Source organism: Theropithecus gelada, chromosome 7b (genome assembly GCF_003255815.1).
Source record: "Theropithecus gelada isolate Dixy chromosome 7b, Tgel_1.0, whole genome shotgun sequence".
NCBI classification, from domain to species: domain Eukaryota; kingdom Metazoa; phylum Chordata; class Mammalia; order Primates; family Cercopithecidae; genus Theropithecus; species Theropithecus gelada.
In genome coordinates this window covers 93,958,204-93,981,461 of record NC_037675.1, presented here as the reverse complement: position 1 = coordinate 93,981,461, position 23,258 = coordinate 93,958,204, and the positions used below count along the sequence as shown (strand labels likewise).

The 23,258-nt window shown below is 47.5% G+C and overlaps 1 protein-coding gene across 1 annotated transcript in view; it reads right to left on the bottom strand.

Annotated features, from left to right (window-relative positions):
• Window positions 1-23,258, bottom strand: part of RIN3 (Ras and Rab interactor 3) — a 184,185-nt gene that overhangs the window by 133,986 nt on the left and 26,941 nt on the right. The window contains exon 2 of the mRNA XM_025392754.1: window positions 8,360-8,564. Coding sequence (XP_025248539.1) covers window positions 8,360-8,564 — 205 coding nt within the window. The remainder of the gene's footprint in view (window positions 1-8,359; window positions 8,565-23,258) is intronic.

Below are 23,258 nucleotides of genomic sequence, written 5' to 3'. Positions count from 1 at the left end.
TGGTAAATTAATGCAATCCAGGAAATAGTACCGCCAGTCTTCAGACCCTCTTCCTGTCTACCTTCAGCCAGGGTGAGTTTTGGAAAGACCAACTTATTTCACTAACAGCTGGGACAGAATATGCTTAGGAAGAGAATTATGCAGCCACCACACTCCCCTCTTCCTCTCCAAAAAAATACATAAAAATCCAAAGCTAAATGCACCATAAGGGGTTTTGTTTTTACTATTCATTTTTGGCCTGGACAATTCAGAGCTATCTGCTTTTCCACTTTTGTTATTTTAGGATTATTTTCCAGCTGCTTGGGGAAAATTTCCAATCATGCCCATTAGGACAGAAACAGAAGTAGCTGGCTCTTCTGAGAGGCTACGTCCACAGGGGTTGTGCCTGTGGAGGTTGGCAGTCCAGTGGCTGGGGCCCATCCTGGACAAAGGTCCTCATATCCTCAGTCCTTACTCTGACAGAGCTTAGGGGTGTAGGGGTGGGGTGTGTGTGTGTGTGTGTGTGTGTGTGTGTGTGTACAGAGTTGTAAGAAAGTCAAGCCACAAATCATCAGAACCACTGAGGACTGGAAATGGAATAAAGGTACATATTGTCCAATATCTTTATTTTACATATGGGGAAACTGAGGCCCGCCTTTCCCATTAGCGTAGCACAGAGCAGCAATTCTCAACTCTGGCTACACGGCAGAATTACCCAGGAAGCTTTTAAAACATGCCGATGGCTGAGGCTCACTCCAAAACAAAGAGACAAGCATTTCTGGGGGTGAGGCCAAGACACTGTTGTTTTTTTTTTTTTTTTAAAGCTTTTAGAGACAGTCAGTTGTGGGTTTAAATCAAGTTCCACAACTTGGTAGCCATATGACTCAGGCAGGCTTCTTTCCTTCTCAGAGCTGAGTTTCCTCACTTACAGAATAGAGATCACACCCCCGTTTTGCAGGGTTGTTGGAAAAATGAGAGATGGTGCTTAGTCCAAAGTAATCCTGCAATGATTGATGGTTATGCCTTTTCCCCTGGTCTCACAACAGAGGCACTTCACTGAAGGTTTTTTTTTTTTTTTTTTTTTTAAGACAGAGTTTTGCTCTTGTTGCCCGGGCTGGAGTACAGTGGTACGATCTTTTCTCACTGCAGCTTCCTGGGTTCAAGCGATTCTCCTGCCTCAGCCTCCCAAGTAGCTGGGATTACAGATGCCTGCCACCACTCCTGGCTATGTTTTTCTATTTTAAGCAGAGATGGGGTTTCACCATGTTGGCCAGGCTAGTCTTGAACTCCTGACCTCAGGTGATCCACCCGCCTCGGCCTCCCAAAGTGCCAGGATTACAGGCATGAGCCACTGCACCTGGCCCACTGAAGGTTTTTACCAAACTAATACTGAACAGAATTGGTACTTCTTGGGTTCATACCTAGGGAGGGTGCTTTGAACCACCTAGATGGCTGGTCCATATCACAACTCAGGTTACTACAACTTTTAAGCCAACCCTTCACCTCCTTCACCACCAAAAGCAACCTTAAAAGAGGTTTCTTTTGTTAACCACCTTGGCCTAGAAGCAGCTGACTTTCCAGTAGCAACAAACACTCACGGTGCCCAGATCTTGGTTCCTAATATCATTCTCTATCAAAGGAACAAGGGCTTCTTGGAGAAATGGCTGATTCTAGGACTGGGGCAGGAAATATATAAGACGAGCGTGGAGTGTCTTGTGTTGCCAGGAAATAACGACGTGTTCCAAAAAACAAAACACACACCCACATGCACAGTGAGGGTGGTGTGTCAAAGGCATACAGGAGCCAACCGAAAGACTCCCAGGGGCCAAAGCTGGAACACTTTGAACAACAAAATAATTCAAGTAATATTGGATTATAGTCCAAAGTATAAAAGTACCCCTGATTCCACAATGATGTAAGTAAATGGCTTAATAAATAGATGGGAGAGAAGAGGCAAATCTCTTGCACAGACAAATTCCAAATAGTATATTAGATAGCAAATCAAGGAGGTGGAGTATAATTCCCCATTCCTTAAAGGCGGGCTGAGCACGCCGACTGCCTTCCAGAAAGTACAGTCTAGAGAGGCAGTGGGGGAAAGAGTCACTTTGAAGTGCAGAAACCCTGCGAACAGAACCTCAGCAGTTGATCAAGGTCAACATCACCAGTGGTAAGTCATTCCGAGAGTCTGTTGCCTTCATATGATGTGATTAGAATATTTTACCACTGTGGTCTTCCCCAAATCCCTAACCCCAGTCTAACCATCAGACAAGTCCTGGTCGAGGAACATTCTACAAAATACCTCATCACTGTTCCTCAAAACTGCCAAGATCATCAAAAACAGAGGAAGTCTGAGCAAATGTCACAGCCAAGAGAAGCCTAAGGAGATAAGATGACTAAATGTAACATGGGATGTGATCCAGGAGCAGAGAAAAGATGTTAGGTAAAAGATGGCCAGGCATAGTGGCTTATGCCTGTAATTCCAGCGGTATGGGAGGCTGAGGTGGAAGGATTGCTTGAGCCCAGGAGTTCAAGACCAGCCTGGGCAACATAGGGAGATCTCGTGTCTACAAAAAGTAAAAACTAAATTAGCTGGGCATGGTAGTGTATGCCTGTAATCCCAGCTACTCAGGAAGCTGAGGAAGGAGAATCACTTGAGCCTAGGAGGTAGGCTGCAGTGAGCCGTGATTGCACCACTGCACTCTAGCTTGGGTGACAGAGCAAGACCTGTCTCAAAAACAAAACAAAACAAAACTCAGGAAATCTGAATAAAGTACGGGCTTTAGTTAATACTAATGTATCAAGATCAGTTTCTTAATTGTGGTGAATGCACCACACTAATGCTAGATGTTAACAACGGGGGAAACTGGTGTGGAGTATATGGGAACTCCTTGTACCATCTTTGCAACTTTTCTGTAAATCTAAAACTATTCTAAAATAAAAATTTTTAAAACATCAGCCTGAATGCAGAATAAAGGTGGCTGTTGGTTGCCTTGCTTCTGGATACACACAAATCAAAAAATGGGCCAATATGTTCCCAAAACCTTATCAGAGAAGCAGGCTGCAGGGAGGGGAGGTGGATAGCAGGGAAGGGGAGGGATGTGGTCAAGGTCATACAGATACTTGGAACAAAGGGCCTGGATCTCCAGCCTCCTGAGCACCAGCGCCAGATACAATGAAGCACTGTGTCTCATCGGTGCCAGCAGGGGTAGACCTAGGTGGTCTCTGAAGACCTTTTGAGTTCCCACAGCCTGGGGACCACCTATGGTGTCTGAATCTTTTTTTTTTTTTTTTTTTTTTTTTGAGACAGGGTTTCCCTCTTGTTGCCCAGGCTGGAGTGCAGTGGCGCGATCTTGGCTCACTGCAACCTCTGCCTTCCCAGGTTCAAGTGATTCTCCTGCCTCAGCCTCCTGAGTAGCTGGGATTACAGGCGCCCAGCACCATGGCTGGCTAATTTTTTGTATTTTTAGTAGAGATGTGGTTTCATCATGTTGGCCAGGCTGGTCTCGAACTCCTGACCTCAGGTGATCCACCCGCCTTGGCCTCCCCAAAGGGCTGGGGATTATAGGCATGAGCCACCGCGCCCAGCCTAGTGTCTGTATCTTTAGAAACAATGACATCATCGCATGGATGCCAGTTCCATGGGAGCGCTATTGTGCAGCAAAGGGCCTTGCCAGCTGAAGATCACACCACACAGACTCTGCTTTCACCAGCTGTGTGACTTCAGGCAAATGAGTTGACTTCTCTGTGCCTCTGTTTCCTCATCTGAAAATGGGAACACTAACGCTTGATAGAAATTGCTGACGATCAAGTAAGATCATGCACGTAGCAACTGGGTAAAAGTTGCCAGTCTTTGTACCAGCACATGCACTCAGGGCCTTCCTTATGCTTGAAAATATAGAGGTACACGGGAGGAGTGGGGCGTAAAGACAGACAGCAGGGAAGGCAACAGATGGCACAGTTCCTCCACTCTGTTGTTCTCAGGGCTGACCCAGCTGCTGCGCCCTCAGGAGCAGGTGGAGAATGGGTGGCAGTGGGAAGGGAATGGTTGATTCATTTAGTGCAGTCACCTGCGGTCTCAACATCTTCTATTCTCAGCACCTGGATTGTAGCAGCGTTCTCTGGGCCTCGGCTGCCTGGGTGCCTCCCCCTGCCGGGGCTGAAGGAGTGTCCGGGCTTCTTGCACCACTGAGGCTGGGATTAAGGCCTAAGGTCTTGCTTTAACTTGTGCTCACCTAGAAAATGAACTAAGTCCCATGGCCTTTGCCTTTTGCCACAGGCCCTGAGCAACCTAGCCTGGCTTTGTCCGTTTGGAAGAAGTAGACCTGCACACCTGCTGTCCTCATTCATTTGTTCCAGTGAACAATCAGTGCCAGGCTCACTCTGTGCTCCCAGACGCGAATCAGTCAATGGTGTCACAGGTAGATGAATGCAACACGGTCCTGCTCTCCAGGGTTCCAGTAGGCTCCAATCCCTCCACTCTCTTTCATCCTCAAGGGCCCCAGCCAGGCTCACGTCCACCTCTGGGCCTTGGCCCTTGCTGTTCCATCACCCGCTACTCTCCAGCAGACTCTGTCAGCTCCCCCATCCCATCCTGCCGATCCATCCTTCATGGCCCAGCTTGGTGTCTGCCTCCTCCAGGAAGTCTGCCCAGATCACCCCACCTGGATGTGCTCTCTTCCTGCTCCAGGTAACTTGCTGCACTGCCCTTCACAAAGCACTTAGCTATCCCCTCCTGGTGCCTTTACAATTCATATTTGTGCATGGAGTCCCCACCAGACCCTTGGAGAAGACAGTGGTAAGACTGTATCTTACCCATCTTTATAAACGTGGCTCATATCCAAACCCATCCAGTACTGGTTGATCTCAGAAAATTACTTTCATGTCTTTCCTGCTACTCACTTCTGGAGGGATGGGCTTGAGCCTTGCTAGGCCTCGGTTCAAACCTCAGCCCTGTACCTCACTAGCTGTGTGATCTCTGGGAAAGTTAGCCCACTCTAGTGGTAGGTACGGCTGGTGTCCCACCCATCCCGGTGGAGCCTTATCTTTTTAGTTGACTCCAGCCCTCTTTCCACTAGCCAGCTCTGCATCTCTTCACCCAAGGACCGTTTCTGGCAAGAGTCAGATCTTACAGTCAAGGAAGAGAGAAGGGGGCCGGGCGTGGTGGCTCACACCTGTAATCCCAGCACTTTGGGAGGCCAAGGCGGGAGGATCCCCTGAGGTCAGGAGTTCAAGACCAGCCTGGCCAACATGGTGAAACCCTATCTCTACTAAAAATACAAAATTAGCCAGGTATGGTGGCACATGCCTGTAGTCTCAGCTACTCAGGAGGCTGAGGCAGGAGAATCGCTTGAACCTAGGAGGTGGAGGTTGCAGTGAACTGAGATTGTGCCACTGCACTGCAGCCTGGGCAACAGAGCAAGACTCTGTTTCACCAAAAAAAAAAAGAAAGAAAAAGAAAAGAAAAGGAAGAGAGAAAGTGCTGGAAGATGCATCCTCACAGCTCACGACTATCAGGAGTTGGTGAATAATATGAGCTCCATCACCCCTCGGGTGGGATAACCATGAGATGTGTGTTCCACACTGGCTCCCAGAGTTCCCCAGCAGGATTCAGCTCCAGTTGCCCCTAAGGGTAACTCTCATGACAATGTACCTTTTATTGGCATCAGTCCCTTCCCCTGGCTTGGTTCCCCTACTGGTGCTTCCTGGGGTTACTACCCAATTAATCCACTTGCACTCAAATCCTTGTCTCAGGGTCTGCTTCTGGGGAAACCCAAACTAAAGCACCCCTCTTAGCCTCAGTTTCATTATCTGTAAAATGGGTATAATGGCCAAGTTGACCTCACAGGATGACTGCAAGATGGTATCTGCAAAGCACAGAGCCTGGAATTACTAAGCATTCTCCAAAAGGAACCACAACAGTTATTTTCAGTTGTGATTATTTTAAACTTTTTAATCTTTTCTTTTTCTTTTTTTTTTTTGACAGAGTCTCACTCTATCACCTGGGCTGGAGTGCAGTGGCATGATCTGGGCCCACTGCAACTTCCACCTCCCAGGTTCAAGTGATTCTCCCACCTCAGCCTCCCGAGTAGCTGGGATTACAGGTGCGTGCCACCGTGCCTGGCTAATTTTTGTATTTTTTGTAGAGATGGGGTCTCACCATGTTGCCCAGGCTGGTCTTGAACTCCTGGGCTCGAGGAATTTCCCTGCTGTGGCCTCCTAAAGTGCTGCTCCTAAAGTGAGGTGGCATGAGCCACCTCGCCCAGGCTAAGTTTCTGAAGAGAAGACTGAATCTTTTGACGGAGCAGTCATGACTATGTCCCACCCAGCTTGCTCTGGAGAGCCAGCACCTTCTCTTGGGACCACCCCTGACTGTCTGGTAATTCCCATCCACACACTTGCCCTGGACATGCCCTTCTTGATGACCAAGAAAAATCCAGAACATGGCCATCCCTTGGCATCAAACATTTTCCCCTTGGGCTGGTTTTGAGCTGCATCCTCCCAGCAAGGGTGGGAAGCTCATTCCTGAGCACCTGTCGGGGGAGCTGGGGATCAGAGAGGGTGCTGGCTGAACACCCACTGCCAGGAGACCCTGGTTTTATTTTCTACCAGTCCTTGCCAGGCCAGTGGTCCACCTGGTCTTGGCAGGACACTGCTGTGCTTCCCGGCCACCACAGTCCCCACTCCCTGTGACAGGGGCCTCTGTGGCAAGGGGAGGTTGGGACTTGGCAGAAGGCCCGATAAGTTCTAGTGATTCCGATTTTCAGGTCCAACTGGCGACTTGATGCATTTTAGCTAGTCTGAGGTGAACGAGTCCATTCGCCATCTGAGCCCTGTACTTATACGTCTGGACTCTTCCTGGGAGGCAGACAAGTTCCGCAACCACAGCAGGGGAGAGACCATCAAAAGTATACGGTGGCTGGGGGACATGAGTCCAGCTAAGCCAAATAAAACTTGTATGCTCAGCATTGCACAGGGCACCCAGACTGCTTGGGTCCAGATTCCCACTCTGCTATTTACTCACTGTGTCCCCTGGGGGAGGGCACTCGATGTCTTTGTACTGCAGTTACCTCATCTATAAAATGGGCAAGGTGGCAACGTCTACCTCCTAGGGCTGCTGTGAGGTTAAATGGGCAGATTCACATGAAGAACTTGCAAGACTGCCTGAAGCAAAGCAAGTACTCAGTGAATGCTTGCTGCTATAGAGGCATTAATATGCATGGAAAATGTGCGGACAGACGTACCGCATGCAATGTGACTTCGGAGGCAGATTGGTGGTTACGGGGCTGCAGGAGGGGAGGAGGGGGAGGGAGCGTGGGGCTTTGTTTTGAATGATGAGATGTTTTGGAACTAAATAGATGAGGTGGTAGTTGTACCACATTGTGTCTGTACTAAATGCCACTGAACTGTATACTTTTAAATGGCTAATTTTATGTTATATGAATTTCATCTCAATTAAAAAAAGAAAAACTTCTGGGGAGTGAGTTTGGTTAGAGTAGGTGGAAAAGATCTTTACTTTTTACATTTCTGTCCAGCTTGGGTTTTTGTTAAATGATGAACACATATGTGTATCACTTTGGTAATTAAACAAATTCAAGTTGTTTTTAAAAGGAAGCATCGTATAGGAGAAAATGTGTGTGGGAGGCGAAAGGAACATATGATGAGCTCTGACTCATATTTCATCATCTATCACCTGCTTATATGTTGTCTATCTATCTGTCTGTACGTCCATACGTCTATCCATCTATCTGTGCATCTGTCTGTCTGTCCGTCCATCTGTCCATCCATCCACCGTTCATCCATCATCTGTCTTCCCATGCAATATGAACAAGAGCCTTGGGGGCCGTGTGAATGCCCCTATTTCAAAGCAACAAAAGTGAGGCTTAGAAAATGTAAGCCGCATGCCCAACTCACAGAGCCTGACCTCCAAAACATCTTTTGACTCCATCACACAGCCCCTTATTTGCATATGTAAAACAGGGAGCATAAAGCCATTTTTTTACCCTAGTTCTGATTAACACTCTCCAGACCCTGGATGCCTGGCTGAGCTCTCCAAGTCAGAGCAGGCCAGCATGGTCCTCCTGACTGCATCAGTCCCGCCTCTCAGGTGCCCAAATGCCCAGAGAGCCTGCAAGCCACGCACTCCCTGCTCTCCAGCCATGAACACCTGCTCCCCAAAGCAGAAACCAGGCCTCGCACCAGCCCCCCATGTCTGTATTCTGGGAAAAAATTGTGGTCAAAAAGCTGACAAATGTAGGAAAGGGAAATAAACAGGTAGCCATCTGTGTGGTAGCTGTTTCCATGTGGGAGCCAGGGCAGGTGTGGAGCACGCCTGAGCTCCTCACAGGTGTGTGTGCCTACCAATGGGAGACAGCCCACTCACCCCGGCCACCACCCGGTGCAGGATCCTGGCCACCTCTGCCTGGCCCAGACTCAGCTGCAGCCACACCGGGCATGTTTTGATGAGCTTCTCCAGGATGCTGATGCCCCGGCGGCGAGGAAGGCAGTTCTTCGGGGTGGCTGGCAGACAAAGCCCCACGCCATCTTCCTCTTCCTCTTCCTCTCCTTTGCCAACAGCTGGAACGGGACTGAAAAACAGAATCAAATGATCAGGCATCCTGCAGCCAACCCAGAGAGGGTTTACAACACCTGGGGATTCCATTCAGCCATGCTTACTTATTCAGCATTGGGAAGTCTGTGGCCCTCTGGGGAATTAAAAAAAAAAAATCAACAAACCACGGTCTTCACCTTAGGGCGCTTATCTAGGAAACACACATCAGCCCACCTGACTCAGGATGGGAGGCTCCAAGATGTTGTTTCTCCTTTTCTGGAATCAGAACCAGCCTGTGTGTGTTGGGATGGGGAAGGCAAACATCAGGGTCTTGGGGAGAGTCTGGGATCTCTTAAACCAGACAGAACTGTCAACAGTAGGCAATGCCCATTTCCCAGCGAACCCCTCAGTTTGATTTTGCTGTTTCTTGGGTCTGTGAGAGCCAAGACTTCAGTCTGTGAGGAAACAGCGAGACACAGCTAGAGTACAAGTATAAATCTAACAGAAGCACAGTGCAACAGAAGTAGCTAATTGCAACCCAGGGTGGGTTGAGGAAAATGGGTGGCATTTGAGCAGAGCCTTGAAGAGGATTTTTAAAAACTTTTAAAGAGTAACACACACAGTGAAATGCACACATCGTGAGTGTACAGCTAGCCACATTTTTACATACGTCTACACCTGTGTAACTACCACCCAGATCAAGATAGCGAGATCTGCGCTGCCATAGCCACTAGCCAGAAGTGATTATTGAGCTCTTAAAAGTGGCTTGTCTGAATTGACAAGGGCTGTAAGCTCAAGATATACACAGGATTTCAAAGACAAAAAGAATGTAAAATAGCTCATTAATATTTTTATTGTTTACATGTCAAGATAATCTTTTTTTAAGACAGATTCTTGCTCTGTTGCCCAGGCTAGAATGCAGTGGCGTGATCTCAGCTCACTGCAGCCTCTGCCTCCTGGGGTCAAGTGATTCTCCTACTTCAACCTCCCAAGTAGCTGGAATTACAGGTGTGCACCACCACGCCCAGCTAAGTTTTGTATTTTTTTTAGTAGAGATGGGGTTTCACCATGTTGGCCAGACTGATCTTGAACTCCTGACCTCAAGTGACCCACCCACCTTGGTCTCCCAACGTGCTGGGATTACAGGTATGAACCATCGCACCCAGCAAGATATTTTAAATGTGTCAGATTAAATAAAACATTATTAAAATTACCTTGCCTGTTTTAATATGGCTGGTAGGACATTTAGAATGACATATGTGGCTTGCATTCGATTTCCATTGGGTGGTGCTGATATAGGACAGTTCTAGAAAGTTCCTTCTTACCCCTTCCCAGTCAACAGTACCTGAGGATGTGTCAACACAGCACAGTAGGGGAAGGAGGATCACAGACCCAAGAAACAGCAAAATCAAACTGAGGGCTTCGCTGGGAAATGGGCTCTGCCTACTGTTTACGGTTCTGTCTGGTTTAAGAGATCCCAGACCCTCCCCGAGACCCTCACGTGTGCCTTCCCCATCCCAACACACACAGGCTGGTTTTGATTCCAGCAAGGAGGAACAACATCTCGGAGCCTCACATCCTGAGTCGGGTGGGCCGGAAGGTCTGTCTACTTTCTACCTAAGGCACCAGGTCTCTCAAGGTACCTGCAGGGGTGAAAACCTTAATCAGACAGACGAGGGTACTCAGAAAGCCACGAAGCTGTGGGTGGTGCCTTCCATCTTGCCCTGTGTCTCTGTGATGCTGCCCGGGGGTACCAGGGATCAAGGTTGGCATTGGTTCCAGAAGCATCCAGGGCATGTGCTGTCAGGAGCCTCTCGGAGGAGGCGGGGGATGAGGCCCTGTAAAAGGGCACAGGAAAGTGGAACTACCCCTGTGGGCGGAGCTCTGGGGGTCCTGGGGGTTCTCAGGGTGGTGGAGGGGTCAGGCAGCGCTAGATTAAACAGGCGCAGCAGTGTTGTGAATTTTGAGCAGTGGGTTTTCGAGAGAACTGACTGGGACTGCCTGTCATGAGGAGAGGTGTGTGAAGGTCAGTGTGAAGTTGTCTGTACCTGGGGAGAAAATTCCCTCCCACATCCTCCGGGGAGCCCTGACTCTCATGAATGTTGTGTGTGCTCCTGGCTGCCTATGGATTTCTCCCCTTGGTCCATAGCCTGCAGCCTACATAGAAGGAGGAGCCAGGTCACCAGGAAAACGTAAGTGTCCCGGGGAATGGCAGGAATCCTGGGGCTGGTGGGGGCGGGGTAGGACGGCTCTGTGGAAGTCCACAGGCTGTGGAATTGGGGCCGAACAGTCTCACTTGGAGCTCAAGGCCAGGGCGGCCTGGCTGATACTGATGTAACCACTTCCCAGGCCCTGAGTGTGATCCCAGCATCTCGTCTGGGAAAAGTTAAAATGATGGAGGTCTGAATTTCCCAGAAAAGAAAAGAAACCCCTTGGGCTGCAAGCTTCTCCAACCCCACTTGGAAACACAAAGATATGTTCTGGCACCAAAAGACGCTATAATCATCCTTAAACATCCCTGCTTGGGCCCCAGCCTCCCCCAGGCCAATTAGGACTTTCAATAGCAGGGAGTCAGGGCAATTGGTTTCATTTCTTCTTTGCCACGAACTATGGCTTAGCACTTGGCCAAGTCCTTTCCCTCTCAAAGTCTGTTTCCTCATCTGTGCGATGGGGACTGGGAGAAGGAAGCTTCCTCTATTTGCTGGGTGGCCCTAGGTGTGACCTGGCCTCATCCCCCCTTTTTTTCTTTTTTTACCTGCAGAACCAAAGCTGTGATCAAACAGAGAGGTTCTGGGAGTAAGGAGAGGGTGGGCCTCTCATTCACTCGGGCCGTGCTTAGTTTCTGTGGACCTGCCAATGTCAAATGCTGTTGCAGGCACAGGTTAGGGCAGTGAACAAAAGAGTTAAAAAACAACCCCGAAACCTTCATGGTATTTACATTCTAGGGGAAGAGATGGGCAATAAACAAGGCAAATGGGTGACTAGAGGATGTTAGATGGTAATACCGCCAAAGAAGAAGAGGAAAGGGTCCTGGGGACGGGGGACAGTTCCAAACTGGGTGGCCAGGGATGACGCCTGGAAAAGGTGATTGTGGAATAAATGCCTGGCTGCAAGTATCTGGGGAAGAGATTTCTGGGTAGGAGGAAAAGCAAACTTCCAAGCCTCCAGTTCCTGCTGCTGGAGCAAATGCAAGGAGGGACAGTGAGAGAAGGGTGAGAGTGGGAGGAGGTGAGGGCAGAGGGGGCAGGGGGAGGGTCCCATAAGCATCTGGAGCCACGGGGAGCATTGGCTCTAAATCCACATGTGTAAGCACTCCCCAAGGCTGGGGGAACGGGCTGGACTTCCAGCTAGCTACATGCCTAGCCCAGCGCTCAGGCTTCCTTGGCAAGAATAAATAGGCCCATGGAGATCTGGGGGGACCTGGGTGGTCTCAAGGCCCAGGAGGGCCTGCAGGAATCCACAGAGATAAACCTGCTTCCCAGCCCGGCAGTCCCACCTGCATCCGGAAGCATGAGGCTGCTGCTCTCAGGGTGACCGAGTGGAAACTCTGCCCCAGGCTCCAACATCACGAGGACTGTCCATTTCACTGTCTTGTGATCATGTCTCTTCCCACTCTAAAACTTGCAATGGATTCCACTGTCTAAAGAATCCAGTCCAGTCCTCTCATGTTTAAGGCATTCCCTTTCTGAGCCTCTGCCCCTCAACCCCAGACACCCCCTACAAAGGGCTCCTCTCCATCACCCAACAGAATGTGCACTTCTCCACTGGAGCCCACACTCATGCTGCTCTGTCCACCTGCACCTCCTTCAGGGTCTATTTCTTCCTCCCAAGATTATTTCCAACTGGTAGGCGAAAGTATTAGACCAGACACAGAAAGCAATGATCGTAAAAGAAAAAATAGATAAGTTAGACTGCATCACAATTTAAAACTTCTGCCCCTCAGGCTGGGGGAAAAATATTTGCAAAACATATATCCAACAGAGAGCAAGCAAATCAATTTTCAAAATGGGCAAGAGATTTGAACAGATACTTCAAAGACGAAGACATACAAACGGACAACAAGCAGGTGAAAAAGAGCTCAAAGTCATTAGTCATTAGGGAAATGCAAATTAAAACCACAATGCAATACCACGGCACAACCACTAGAATGGCTAAAATTAAAATGACTGACAACATCACACAGTGGTGAGAATGGGAAGTAATCACAATGCTAGTGTACTCTTGGGGAGAACGTACATTGGTACAAGCACTTTAGACAAAGATATGGCACTTTTTAATAAACCTAAACATATACCTACCCTGTAGCCCAGCGATTCCACTCCTGGGTATACACCAGAGGGACATGAAAGTATATGTTCAGAAAGACTTGCACACGAATGTCAAAGCAGCTCTCCTCCTAATACCTCAATACCACCTGGTTCCAGTGTCCATCAGCGGCAGAATGGATAAAGAAACTGGCATGTCCACACAACGGGCCAGTAGTCAGCAATGAAAAGGAATTATCCATACGCACAACCACATGAATGAATCTCAGAAGCATTATGCTGAGTCAAAGAAGCCAAATGCAAAAAAGTACATACGGCATGAATCCATTTATATGAAGTTCAAACAGTATACTTAGATGTGTGCATTCACTTTTACCACATGCAAATTTTACACCAAAAGAATAAAAGATAATCCTAACTAAATACTAAACTCTAGTTAACTCTAGTTAGTCATGCTAACATTCAGGGGGTGGTCTGCAACTTTCTATGAAATACATTAAAAAGTAAGGTACATTCATGGATGGGTAAAGATATGTAACGAAACAGAGAAAAACATTGAGGGTTACTGGTGGGTGTATGGGTGTTTACTGCAAAGTTCTTTCAAGGCTTCTGTATCTTCTAAATTTTTAATAGTGAACTACTGGGAAAACAATTCTTCCCATCCTTTAAGTCCGCTTCAGATGAAGCCTGCCAGCTGTATTAGAAGCCTTGGGTTTGAATGCAGGCTGTGTGACCTCTGGCCAGTTATTAATACTTTACCTCTCTGGGCTTCAGTTTAATCACCTGTGAAAACATAATAAGTTGGGCGCTGTGGCTCACATCTGTAATCCAAACATTTTGGGATTAAGGCTAAGGCAGGAAGGTTGTCTGAGCCCAGGAGTTTGAGAGCAGCCTGGGAAATACGGTGAGACCACATCTCTACAAAAAATTTTTTGAAAACTCAGCCAGGCATGATGGCACGTGCCCCATGTAGTCCCAGATACTCAGGAGGCTAAGGTAGGAGGACTGCTTGAGCCTGGAGGTGGAGGCTGCATCGAGCTGAGATCGCCTCACTGCATTCCAGCCTGGGTAACAGAACGAGACCCTGTCTCAAAATGAATGAATGAATAAATAAATAAATAAAATGAAACAAAAATAAAAAGAAGTAAAAACAATGTAATTGTCTTTATTTAAGAGAGTTACTGGGAAAATGTCGTGAGTTGTCAACTAGGTAGCACAGTGCCTGACACACTATTCAGTAAATGTTACAGTTTTTCCAACCCTCCAACCCCCAAGTTACAAACGCTTCTTCCTCTTCTGCTACAGTTCTCTCACTTTAAAGCCTTGATTTTGGGACTAAGCACATTTGATTGACGTGACTGTGGCCCACATCTGTGTGTTGCTTGTCTTGTGCCGAACATCTGTCCTCAGGGTAACCCACAATTTCAAGTGCCTGGGAACCACACGGCTTGGCACAGACAGAGAAACAAACCACTAGAAGGATCCCTTTCCCACCCTGTGCAAAGACAACAAGGCCTAGGATCATCCCAGGCACCTCCAGGCCCCTCGGAGCACTGAGAGCTGAAGGTGCCAGCCTGGGGGCTCAGACTCAAACACCAGTGAGGACAAAGGCCCCTAAGCCTCAGCTTTCCAGGAATCGCCCAACCCTTGTGATGCTCTCCTTCCCCTCTGGGTGGTCCAGTGTGGCTGGAACAAAGGGCCCTCCCAGAGACCTGCTGAGGGCCCCCAGGAGGGTAGGCAGAAGCAAGGATCTCAGGGTGGAGAGGAATCTGTAAAAGGTCAAAGGCTGCAGCCCCTTGGCTTCGAGCAATGTCTAGAAGTTAGAGAAGAAACGGCTGGAGTTAGGGAAGTATGGACCTTGAACTGGGTCCCAGAAGTAACAGGGCTCTTAAGGGACAAAGTGACATGGCATCTTCTCTGTCCAGGCCTAAGAAGGGTGGCAGAGCCAGGCAGCTGCCACAGGTCACTGGAGTTCCTGGGTGTCCATTTCCGACTGGAAAATGTCCGTGCCAAGGATGGCGCTTGGGGCAGGATGGCAAAGATGGAAGTGCCCAGAGTGGGTGACACACAGGCTTTGTTTTACAGCTATGATGACTCTTATCAACTGGCCTGGCCACAGCAGCTCCAACTGCCAGGAACCGTCGCTAAGCCCACCCAGCATCGGATCAGCTACCTGCTGGCAGAGCCGGCTACTTCGACACCCACGCTCTCCCTCTTACCAGCTGAACTCCAGCTCCGCTAAGGACCCTGCAAAGGCAGAACCAGGGACCCTGGGTAATGAAAGGCGTTGTTAGAGCCTTGGAAGCTTTGCAGCAGCTCCACCAGAGAGAGAAATTGCTCCACAACGGGTTGTTCTCCCACTCACGGAGAACAGAGCAGTGAGCTCAGAGCAGCAGGCCCACAGGCTTCTGATCCTACGGCTGCCGCCGGACACCCACCCAGACCGCCCTGCCAGACGCAGTGCCAGCAGACACTCAGGAAAACCCAGCCCCTGGGCTGCAGGACTCAGCCTCTCAGCTTCTATGGGGCTTTTCTCACCAGCTCCCTAAAGGAGGGCGGGAATTGCCTTGAGTGTGCCCAGCTCCAGGGTGGAGAGCTGGCCCAAGGGGCTGACCGAGTGTGGGGACAGAGCGGTGAGCATGGCAGCTTGGGGTGTGGGGCCCTGGCTGCATGCTGCCTATTAGGGGTAGGGGAAAGGCGCAGAAGTTTCACAGGGTGCCGGCTTCGGGCTGCCTATGTCAGCCCCAGGAAGCAGCTCAGAGAGTTCCAGTGCAGCCTCACGGTGGGAACCGAGGCCTTCCTGTGTAGACTTGGCCAGGACATGCCAGGGGGTGGGAGGGGGACGGAAAGGGAGGACCGGAAAAGGCCGTTACTACCCCACCTACCATCCTGACCCAAGGCCGGGTGGCCTCCCAGCTTCAACAAGACAAAGCGGGTCTATAGGAATGGAGAGGCCTGGTCCCTGGGCTTAGAGGGCTCTCGGGTCAGTAGAAGCCAGTGTGGCTCTGGTGATAAATGTTACAGGATGGCCAGGTCCCTCTGGACAAAGCACCACGAGAACACAGAGGGAGTGCAGGGGCCGGCGTGGGAGGGAGCCCTGGTGACGCCAGCCAGGGCAGCAACTTGCCTGTTTCATGTATTCATAGTCCACGCCATACCGTGCTCACTGCGGGCCCCCAAATCCTGTTAATTCAGTCACCCTCACACCTGCCTGATTCAACCTCAGAGGTTGAATTGTGTCCCACGAGAAGATGTGTCCAAATCCTAACCCCAGTACTTGTACATGTGACCTTATTTGGGAAAAGGATCTTTGCAGATATAATTTAGGCGACTGAGATGAGATCCTCCTAAATGTAGAGTGAGACGCCAATGAGAGGTATCCCTGTAAGAAGGAAAGACAGAGAGACACAGATGAGATCTGTGTGAAGGCAGAGGCAGAGACTGGAGTTATGATGCCGCAAGCCAAGGAGTGCCAGAGGTAGACAGCCACTACCAGGAGCCGGGGGAGAGGCCTGGGATGGATCCTCCCCTTAGAGCCTCCAGATGGAGCCTTTCCAGCTGAAACCTTGGTTTTGGATTTCTGCCCTTGAGAACCACAAGGGCAAAATAAATTTCTGCTGCTTTAAGCTGCAAAGTTAGTGGTAACTTGCTACTGCAGCCCTAGGAACCGAATATACCTACCCTACCCCTAGTGGTCTCATGTAAAGACGAAGACACAGAGGCACAGAGAGGTTAAATAATTCACCAAAGGTCACACGCCAACAAGTGGCAGAACTGGGATTCAAACCCTGGCAATCTGGCTCCAGAGTCTATGCTTCTAACCACTTTACTCTTCCGGCTCTTGAAAGTTTAAAAAAAATCTCATGTGTACATATCCTGGCATAGAAAGGGTGTTCAATAATGTTCATTATTCCACTTGGGAATACAAACACACACAGTGACATAGAAATATACATAGAAATAATTTCCAGAAGGCTATGTAAGATGTCATTAGACTTATTTCAGAGAAGCTAAGGGGGTTTGTTTCAAATTTTTATAATAATTACGCATTGTTAACATGATTTAAAATCATCTTAAATAGGCCAGGCGCAGTGACTCACGCCTGTAATCCCAGCACTTTGGGAGGCCGAGGCGGGTGCATCACCTGAGGTCAGGAGTTTGAGACCAGCCTGGCCAACATGGTGAAACCCTGTCTCTACTAAAAATAAAAAAAATATAGCTGGGTATGGCTGCACATGCCTGTAATCCCAGCTACTTAGAAGGCTGAGGCAGTAGAAATACTTGAACCAGAGAGGCAGAGGTTGCAGTGAGCTAAGATCGTGCCACTGAACTTCAGCCTGGGTGACACAGCGAGACTCTCTCTCAAAAAATAAAAAAATCATCTTAAATAGGCCAGGCACAGTGACTCACGCCTGTAATCCCAGCACTTTGGGAGGCTGAGGTGGGAGGACTGCTAGAGTTGAGGAGTTTGAGACCAGCGTGGGCAATGTAGTGAGACACTATCTCTACAAAAAAGTAAAATAATCAATTAATTAAAATAATTAATTAAAATAATTATTTAAATAATTTTAAATAAAAATTTTAAAAATTAAAATAATCAGGCACAGTGGTGTGCACCTATGGTCCCAGCTACTCAGAAGGCTGAGGCAGGAGGATCGCTTGAGCCTAGGAGGTCGAGGCTGCAGTGAGCTGTGTTCACGCCACTGCACTCCAGCCTGGGTGACAGAGCAAGACCCTGTCTCAATAGTAATAATAGTAAAATAAATAAAAATCACTTAAATAGTTTTCTTATCTGTACAATGGAGCTGGTAATACCTGGTCCATTATAATACTTCTAATAGGTCACATTTTTCTGGACGTAGCAACCACACATGTGGTCATGCCCTGTCTCTCCCAGGGACACCTGTTGCTTTGGGGACACTGGCCAACCTAGTCCACCAGGGACATCTCATTCCCCCAAACAGGCCCTACTCACCCCAACTGTTCTCCCTCGCTATGGCAGGAGGGATGGTCTGAGGCTGGGGGCGGGGGGCAAAGCTCCCCAGAGAATGAAAACAGGTGCGCCCACTATCATGACAATCTATCAAAATTTAAAAGAGAAGAAATGCTGGAGCCCAGATTCCAGCAGCCCCACTCCCCGGACACCCGCGTTTACATGTTTACAGATGGCCACTGCTGCTACAGCATTTACTACAAGGAGAAAATGGGGAAAGTCAAGGGCCGCCACAGGAGAATGGATAAACAAAGCTGTGACTCAGTCCACTCTGGACAATCACACAGCTGTTAAAAGGCAGGAAATGCAATAAATCAGTGGAGTGGCTATAGTAAACATTAATCTATTGTATATTTCAAAACAGCAAGTAGAGAATAATTCGAATGTTCCCAACATAAAGAAAAGATAAATATTTAAGATGATAGATATCCCAATTCCCTGATTTGATTCTGATACATTATATGAATGTGTCAGAAGATCATATGTACCCCCAAAATATGTACACCTATTATTTATCAATAAAAGAAAAGGGCCAGGGGCCAGGCGCAGTGGCTCAGGCCTGTAATCCCAGCACTTTGGGAAGCCGAGGTAGGTGGATCATTTGAGGTCAGGAGTTCGAGCCCGGCCTGGCCAACATGGTGAAACCCCGTCTCTACTAAAAATATAAAAATTAGCCAGTTGTGGTGGCGGGTGCCTGTAATCCCAGCTACTAGGGAGGCTGAGGCAGGAGAATCGCTTAAACCCAGCAAGCAGAGGTTGCAGTGAGCCGAGATTATGCCACTGCACTCCAGCCTGGGGGACAAAGCAAGACTACATCTCAAAAAAACAAACAAACAAACAAAAAAAAACAAAAAAGAAAAGAAAAGGGCCAGAATCAATGCTACATGGATGGTTAAATCGCAAAATTCTGTTTATTGCATGAATGTTAATTTCTTGATTTTGATCCTTGTCCTTGAGAAATACCCACTGAAGTATGTGGGGTAAAGAGATAAAATGTGTGCAACTTACTCTCAAACCGTTTAGAAAAAAATTAGAAGCCAGGTGTGCTGGTGCATGCCTATAGTCCCAGCTATTCGGGAGGCTGAGGTGGGAGGATCACCTGAGCCTGGGGAGATTGAGGCTGCAGTGAGCAGTGATCGCACCACTGCACTCCAGCCTCAGTGACAGAGTGAGACCCCATCTCGAAAAACAAAAAGAAAAAGAAAAAAACAAAAAAAATGAGAGAGAAAGAAAGAAAGAGTGCAAACAAGCAAATGTGACAAAATGTTAATAATTGGTGAATCTGGCAAAAGGAGTGTACAAACAAGAATTCACGGTACTATTCCTGTAACTGTTCTGCAAGTCTGAAATCATGTCAAAATGGAAAGTGAAAAGAAAACGTTTTAAAAGTAATCAAACAAAAAAACAACCCTAATGCATGAAATAAGCAAATTACGGAAGGAATGAAAACATGTATGTAAAGTATAAAAAAACATGCACCACAGTTCTATATCCTGTTTGTGGATACATGCACACACCAAACTAAGGATGGCTGCCCTTGCGCTGAGGAGAAAAACAGCATCAGGGAGGGGTGCGAAGGAGGTTTCAACCAGTTCTGCAATGATTTATTTATTAAACCAAACAAAAAGATCTGCAGCAAACATGGCAAAGTGATAGGAATTAACAAAGCTGAATGCATAGGGCATTGCAATGTTTTTCTTTAGACTTCTCTACACTTGAGATATTTAATTTAAAAAAAAAAAAAAAGCTCACATGTATACACACACACCTACCCCCAGGTCCCACAGCATGCCACAAGTCGAGGAAATGTGGAGTGGAGCAGAGCCCAGGCACCCAGGACTGTTCCTTCTGCCAGCGCCATGTCCCCATGACCACTCCAACTGTTTTTTCTTGGCATTTTAAAGTCAGCTCAGAAGCTCGAGAGTCCCATCAAGGAAGGTCATCAAGATGAGTCTAGCCTCGGGAATAGATTCAACTGGCCAGCCAAAGAATCAGCGCCAGGGAACTTTTTGGGACCCCACTCTGACAGCTATCACAAGCCACCAGAGCAGACACCAGAGAAGGTCATTGGGGCCAAAGAACAGCTGATGCCAGAGGACATCTTACTCTGAATTTCCTGGTTCCAGGTCTTCACCTGTAGACCTGTAGGCGGGAAGAGTGCAGTGTGGGCTGCAGGCATTTGGGGCTGGGAGAACTCCTCACTCCTCATTCCATGCTGTGATGAACAGATACAGGCTTCAGGCTCGGTAGGGCCTGTGATCCTGGTGAGCTCCTCTACCTCTTTGAGCCCAGAGTCCTCTTGTGGAAAGCAGGGAGACTCTGCCACCCAACTCAAGGATTGCATGAGGATTGAATGGGACAGTGTAACTAAAGAATCCAGCCCACAGCTGACTTTTAGCAAGTGGTAACCACCAAATGAGATGGGGCGGGGGGGCTTCACTTACAGTTCATGGAGAAAGCTAGGGCTGAATTAGACATGGAACAGAGCGGAGAAGGAATTCCCACTGGGCAGGGAGGTGGATCTCAGACCGTTAGGAAGGAGGTGAGCACGCAGAGATACCTGTTGGAGTATCTGCTTTGGATCAGAAGTGTGCAAAAAAAACACCTGTCTAGGACAATGAATAAGTAAATGAAGAGCAAAAGCCTTCCAACTGGGCCAACATAGTGAAACCCCATCTCTACTAAAAATTAAAAAATTAGCCGGGCGTGGTGGCGGGCACCTGTAATCCCAGCTACTTGAGAGACTGAGGGAGGAAAATCTCTTGAACCCAGGAGGAGTAGGTTGCAGTGAGCCAAGATTTAAAAAAAAAAAAAAAAAAGCAAAACCCTTGATGTGTAGCAATTGCCAGTTTCCAGGGTGTAGGGAGTAAACGCTCCCACCATTGCTGAGGTCAAGCTCTCTAAAGGTTTACACCTGGCTAGCAAAATTTCTGGATAGTTAACAATAGGCTTTTGAGAGCCTAACCCTAACACTTCAGTTCCCTCTCTACCATCCCTAGCAAGCAGCAGTTGTATCTGTTTGAAGACCTTGAATCACATGAGCTAGCTACCTCAGCAGGCGACCCATTCTGAGAAGTAATTCTCAATTTCTATTGAGATGAAATCTGTTCCCCTGAAGTGTTTCCTCTTGTTGCTTTTTCTACATTTTATAGGGCCATGAGGACAACTCTCCCACCCCCATAAAGCCTCTAAACTATGTGAAGATGGCTTGTACATCTACGACCCTAGAGTCTCTGTTTTCCAGCTGGAACAGCCCCAGGCCTCCACGCAGCAACCCAGAGGGAAGATTTGTCAACTGTGGTTGACCCTGAGCTGGGTGTCTCCAAGAATTTCCAGATAGGGTGGTTCATTTCTTTAACAGCATTTAAAGAATCCAATTCAGTGGTTTTTTAACATAGTCACAGAGTTGTGCAACCACCACCACAATCAATTTTAGTACCTACTCATCACTCTACAAAGAAACCCCTTACTCACAAGCAGTCACTCCTCCCCAGCCCTGCCCCCTTCCCTCTAGCCTGAGGCAACCACTAATCTTTCTGTCTTTATAGATTTGCCTATTCTGGATATTTCCTACAGAGTCATACATATGTGGTCTTTTGTGTCTGGCTTTCACTTGGCATCGTGTTTTCAAGGTTCATCCATGTAGTAGCAGCTAGTGGAATTTATCAGTACTTCTAGATCAATGTTTCATTTCTTTTTATTGCCAAGCAATATCCCATTGTATGAAGATGCCACATTTGACTGATCTATTCATCAGCTAACATTTGAGTAGTTTCCAATTTGGGGACATTACAAATAATGCTGCTAATATTCATGTGCAAGTTTTTGTATGGAACATATGTTTTCAGTTCTCTTGGGTATATATCTAGGTATGGAATTGCTGGATTACATGGTAATTCTGTGTTTAGTATTTTGAGGAGCTACCAGACTGTGTTCCAAAGTGGCTACGCCATTTTACACTCCCACCAGCAGCATATGAGGGTTCTAATTTCTCCAGCACCTTTCCAACACTTGTTACTGTCTTTTTGATTACAGCCATCCTATTAGTTTGAAGTAGTATCTCATTGTGGTTTTGATTTGCAATTCTATGGTGGCTATTGATGTTGAGCATCTGTTCATTTTTGGCCTTTTTTTTTTTTTGAGACGGGGTCTCGCTCTGTCAGCTAGGCTGGAGTGCAATGGTGTGATCATGGCTCACTGCAGCCTCAACCTCCCAGGCTCAAGTGATCCTCCCACCTTAGCCTCCCAAGCAGCTGGGACCACATGCATGTGCCACCACACCTGACTAATTTTTTACTTTTTGTACAGACAGGGTCTATGTTGCCCAGGCTGTTCTCAAACTCCTAGACTCAAGCAATCCTCCTGCCTCAGCTTTCCAAAGTTTTGGGATTACAGGCATAAGCCACCATGCCTGGCCCATTACTGGCCATTTGTATATCTTCTCTGGAGAAATGTTTATTCTGATCCTTTACCTATTTTTGAATTGGGTCTTCTATTACTGAGTTGTAAATTTTTAATATATTCTGGATATAAGTCCCTTATCAGATATATGATTTGCAAATATTTTCTCCTATTCTATGGACTGCATTTCTACTTTCTTGAGGGTGTCCTTTGAAACATAAAAGTTTTAATCTAAGAAGTCCAATTTGTCTAGTTTTTCTTTTGTTGCTTGTGGTTTTGGTGTCATACCTAAGAAACCATTACCTAGTCTTAGATCATGAAAATTGGCCCATCATTTCAGCTCTTACATTTAGGTCTTTGTCCCATTTTGAGTTAGTTTTTATATATGGCATGAGGTAGGGGTCTGACTTTATTCTTTTGCATGTGGATATCCCACATTGTTCCAGGACCATTTGTTGAAAGATGATTCTTTCTCCACTGAATTGTTTTGGCAGCCTTGTCAAAAATCAGTTGAACATAAAATATGGAGTGGTTCTGAGCCTCCTCATCATACTGCTTCTATCCTTCTGAGTATAATGAGTATCGTTCCTTCTTCACACTTCTGAAATGTGGAGTCCCCAAATAGAAACAATACCTAGGTGTGCCCTGAGCAGCACAGAAAGGAGTGTGACCATCACCTCTCTCAAACTAGATACTCCACTTGTGTTAACATGACCTAACTCGGTTTTTCTGTAGCTCCACAATGCTTCTGGGAAATTAATTTGGATTTGGAGAGTGGAATCACATTGTGGAGATGAATGGAGATAACAAGGGTTTATGAGATGGGTAGTAGCACGGCAAATGCTGTCACCATTAGAAGAATGGGTATGATATAAAGGAAATGACACTGTCTGGTTCTGTTGTTTACTATGTGACTTTGGGCAACTGACTTTCCTTCTCTAGGTTCAGCAGTCTCTTAATACAAATAGTAGGCTGGATCAGATCTGGGATGGCAAGTAGGTTGAACTTCCCATGTGAACCCCAGTTGACTGACAGCAGCTGCCTAGACTGTTATGCTGAAGGCTCAACTGAA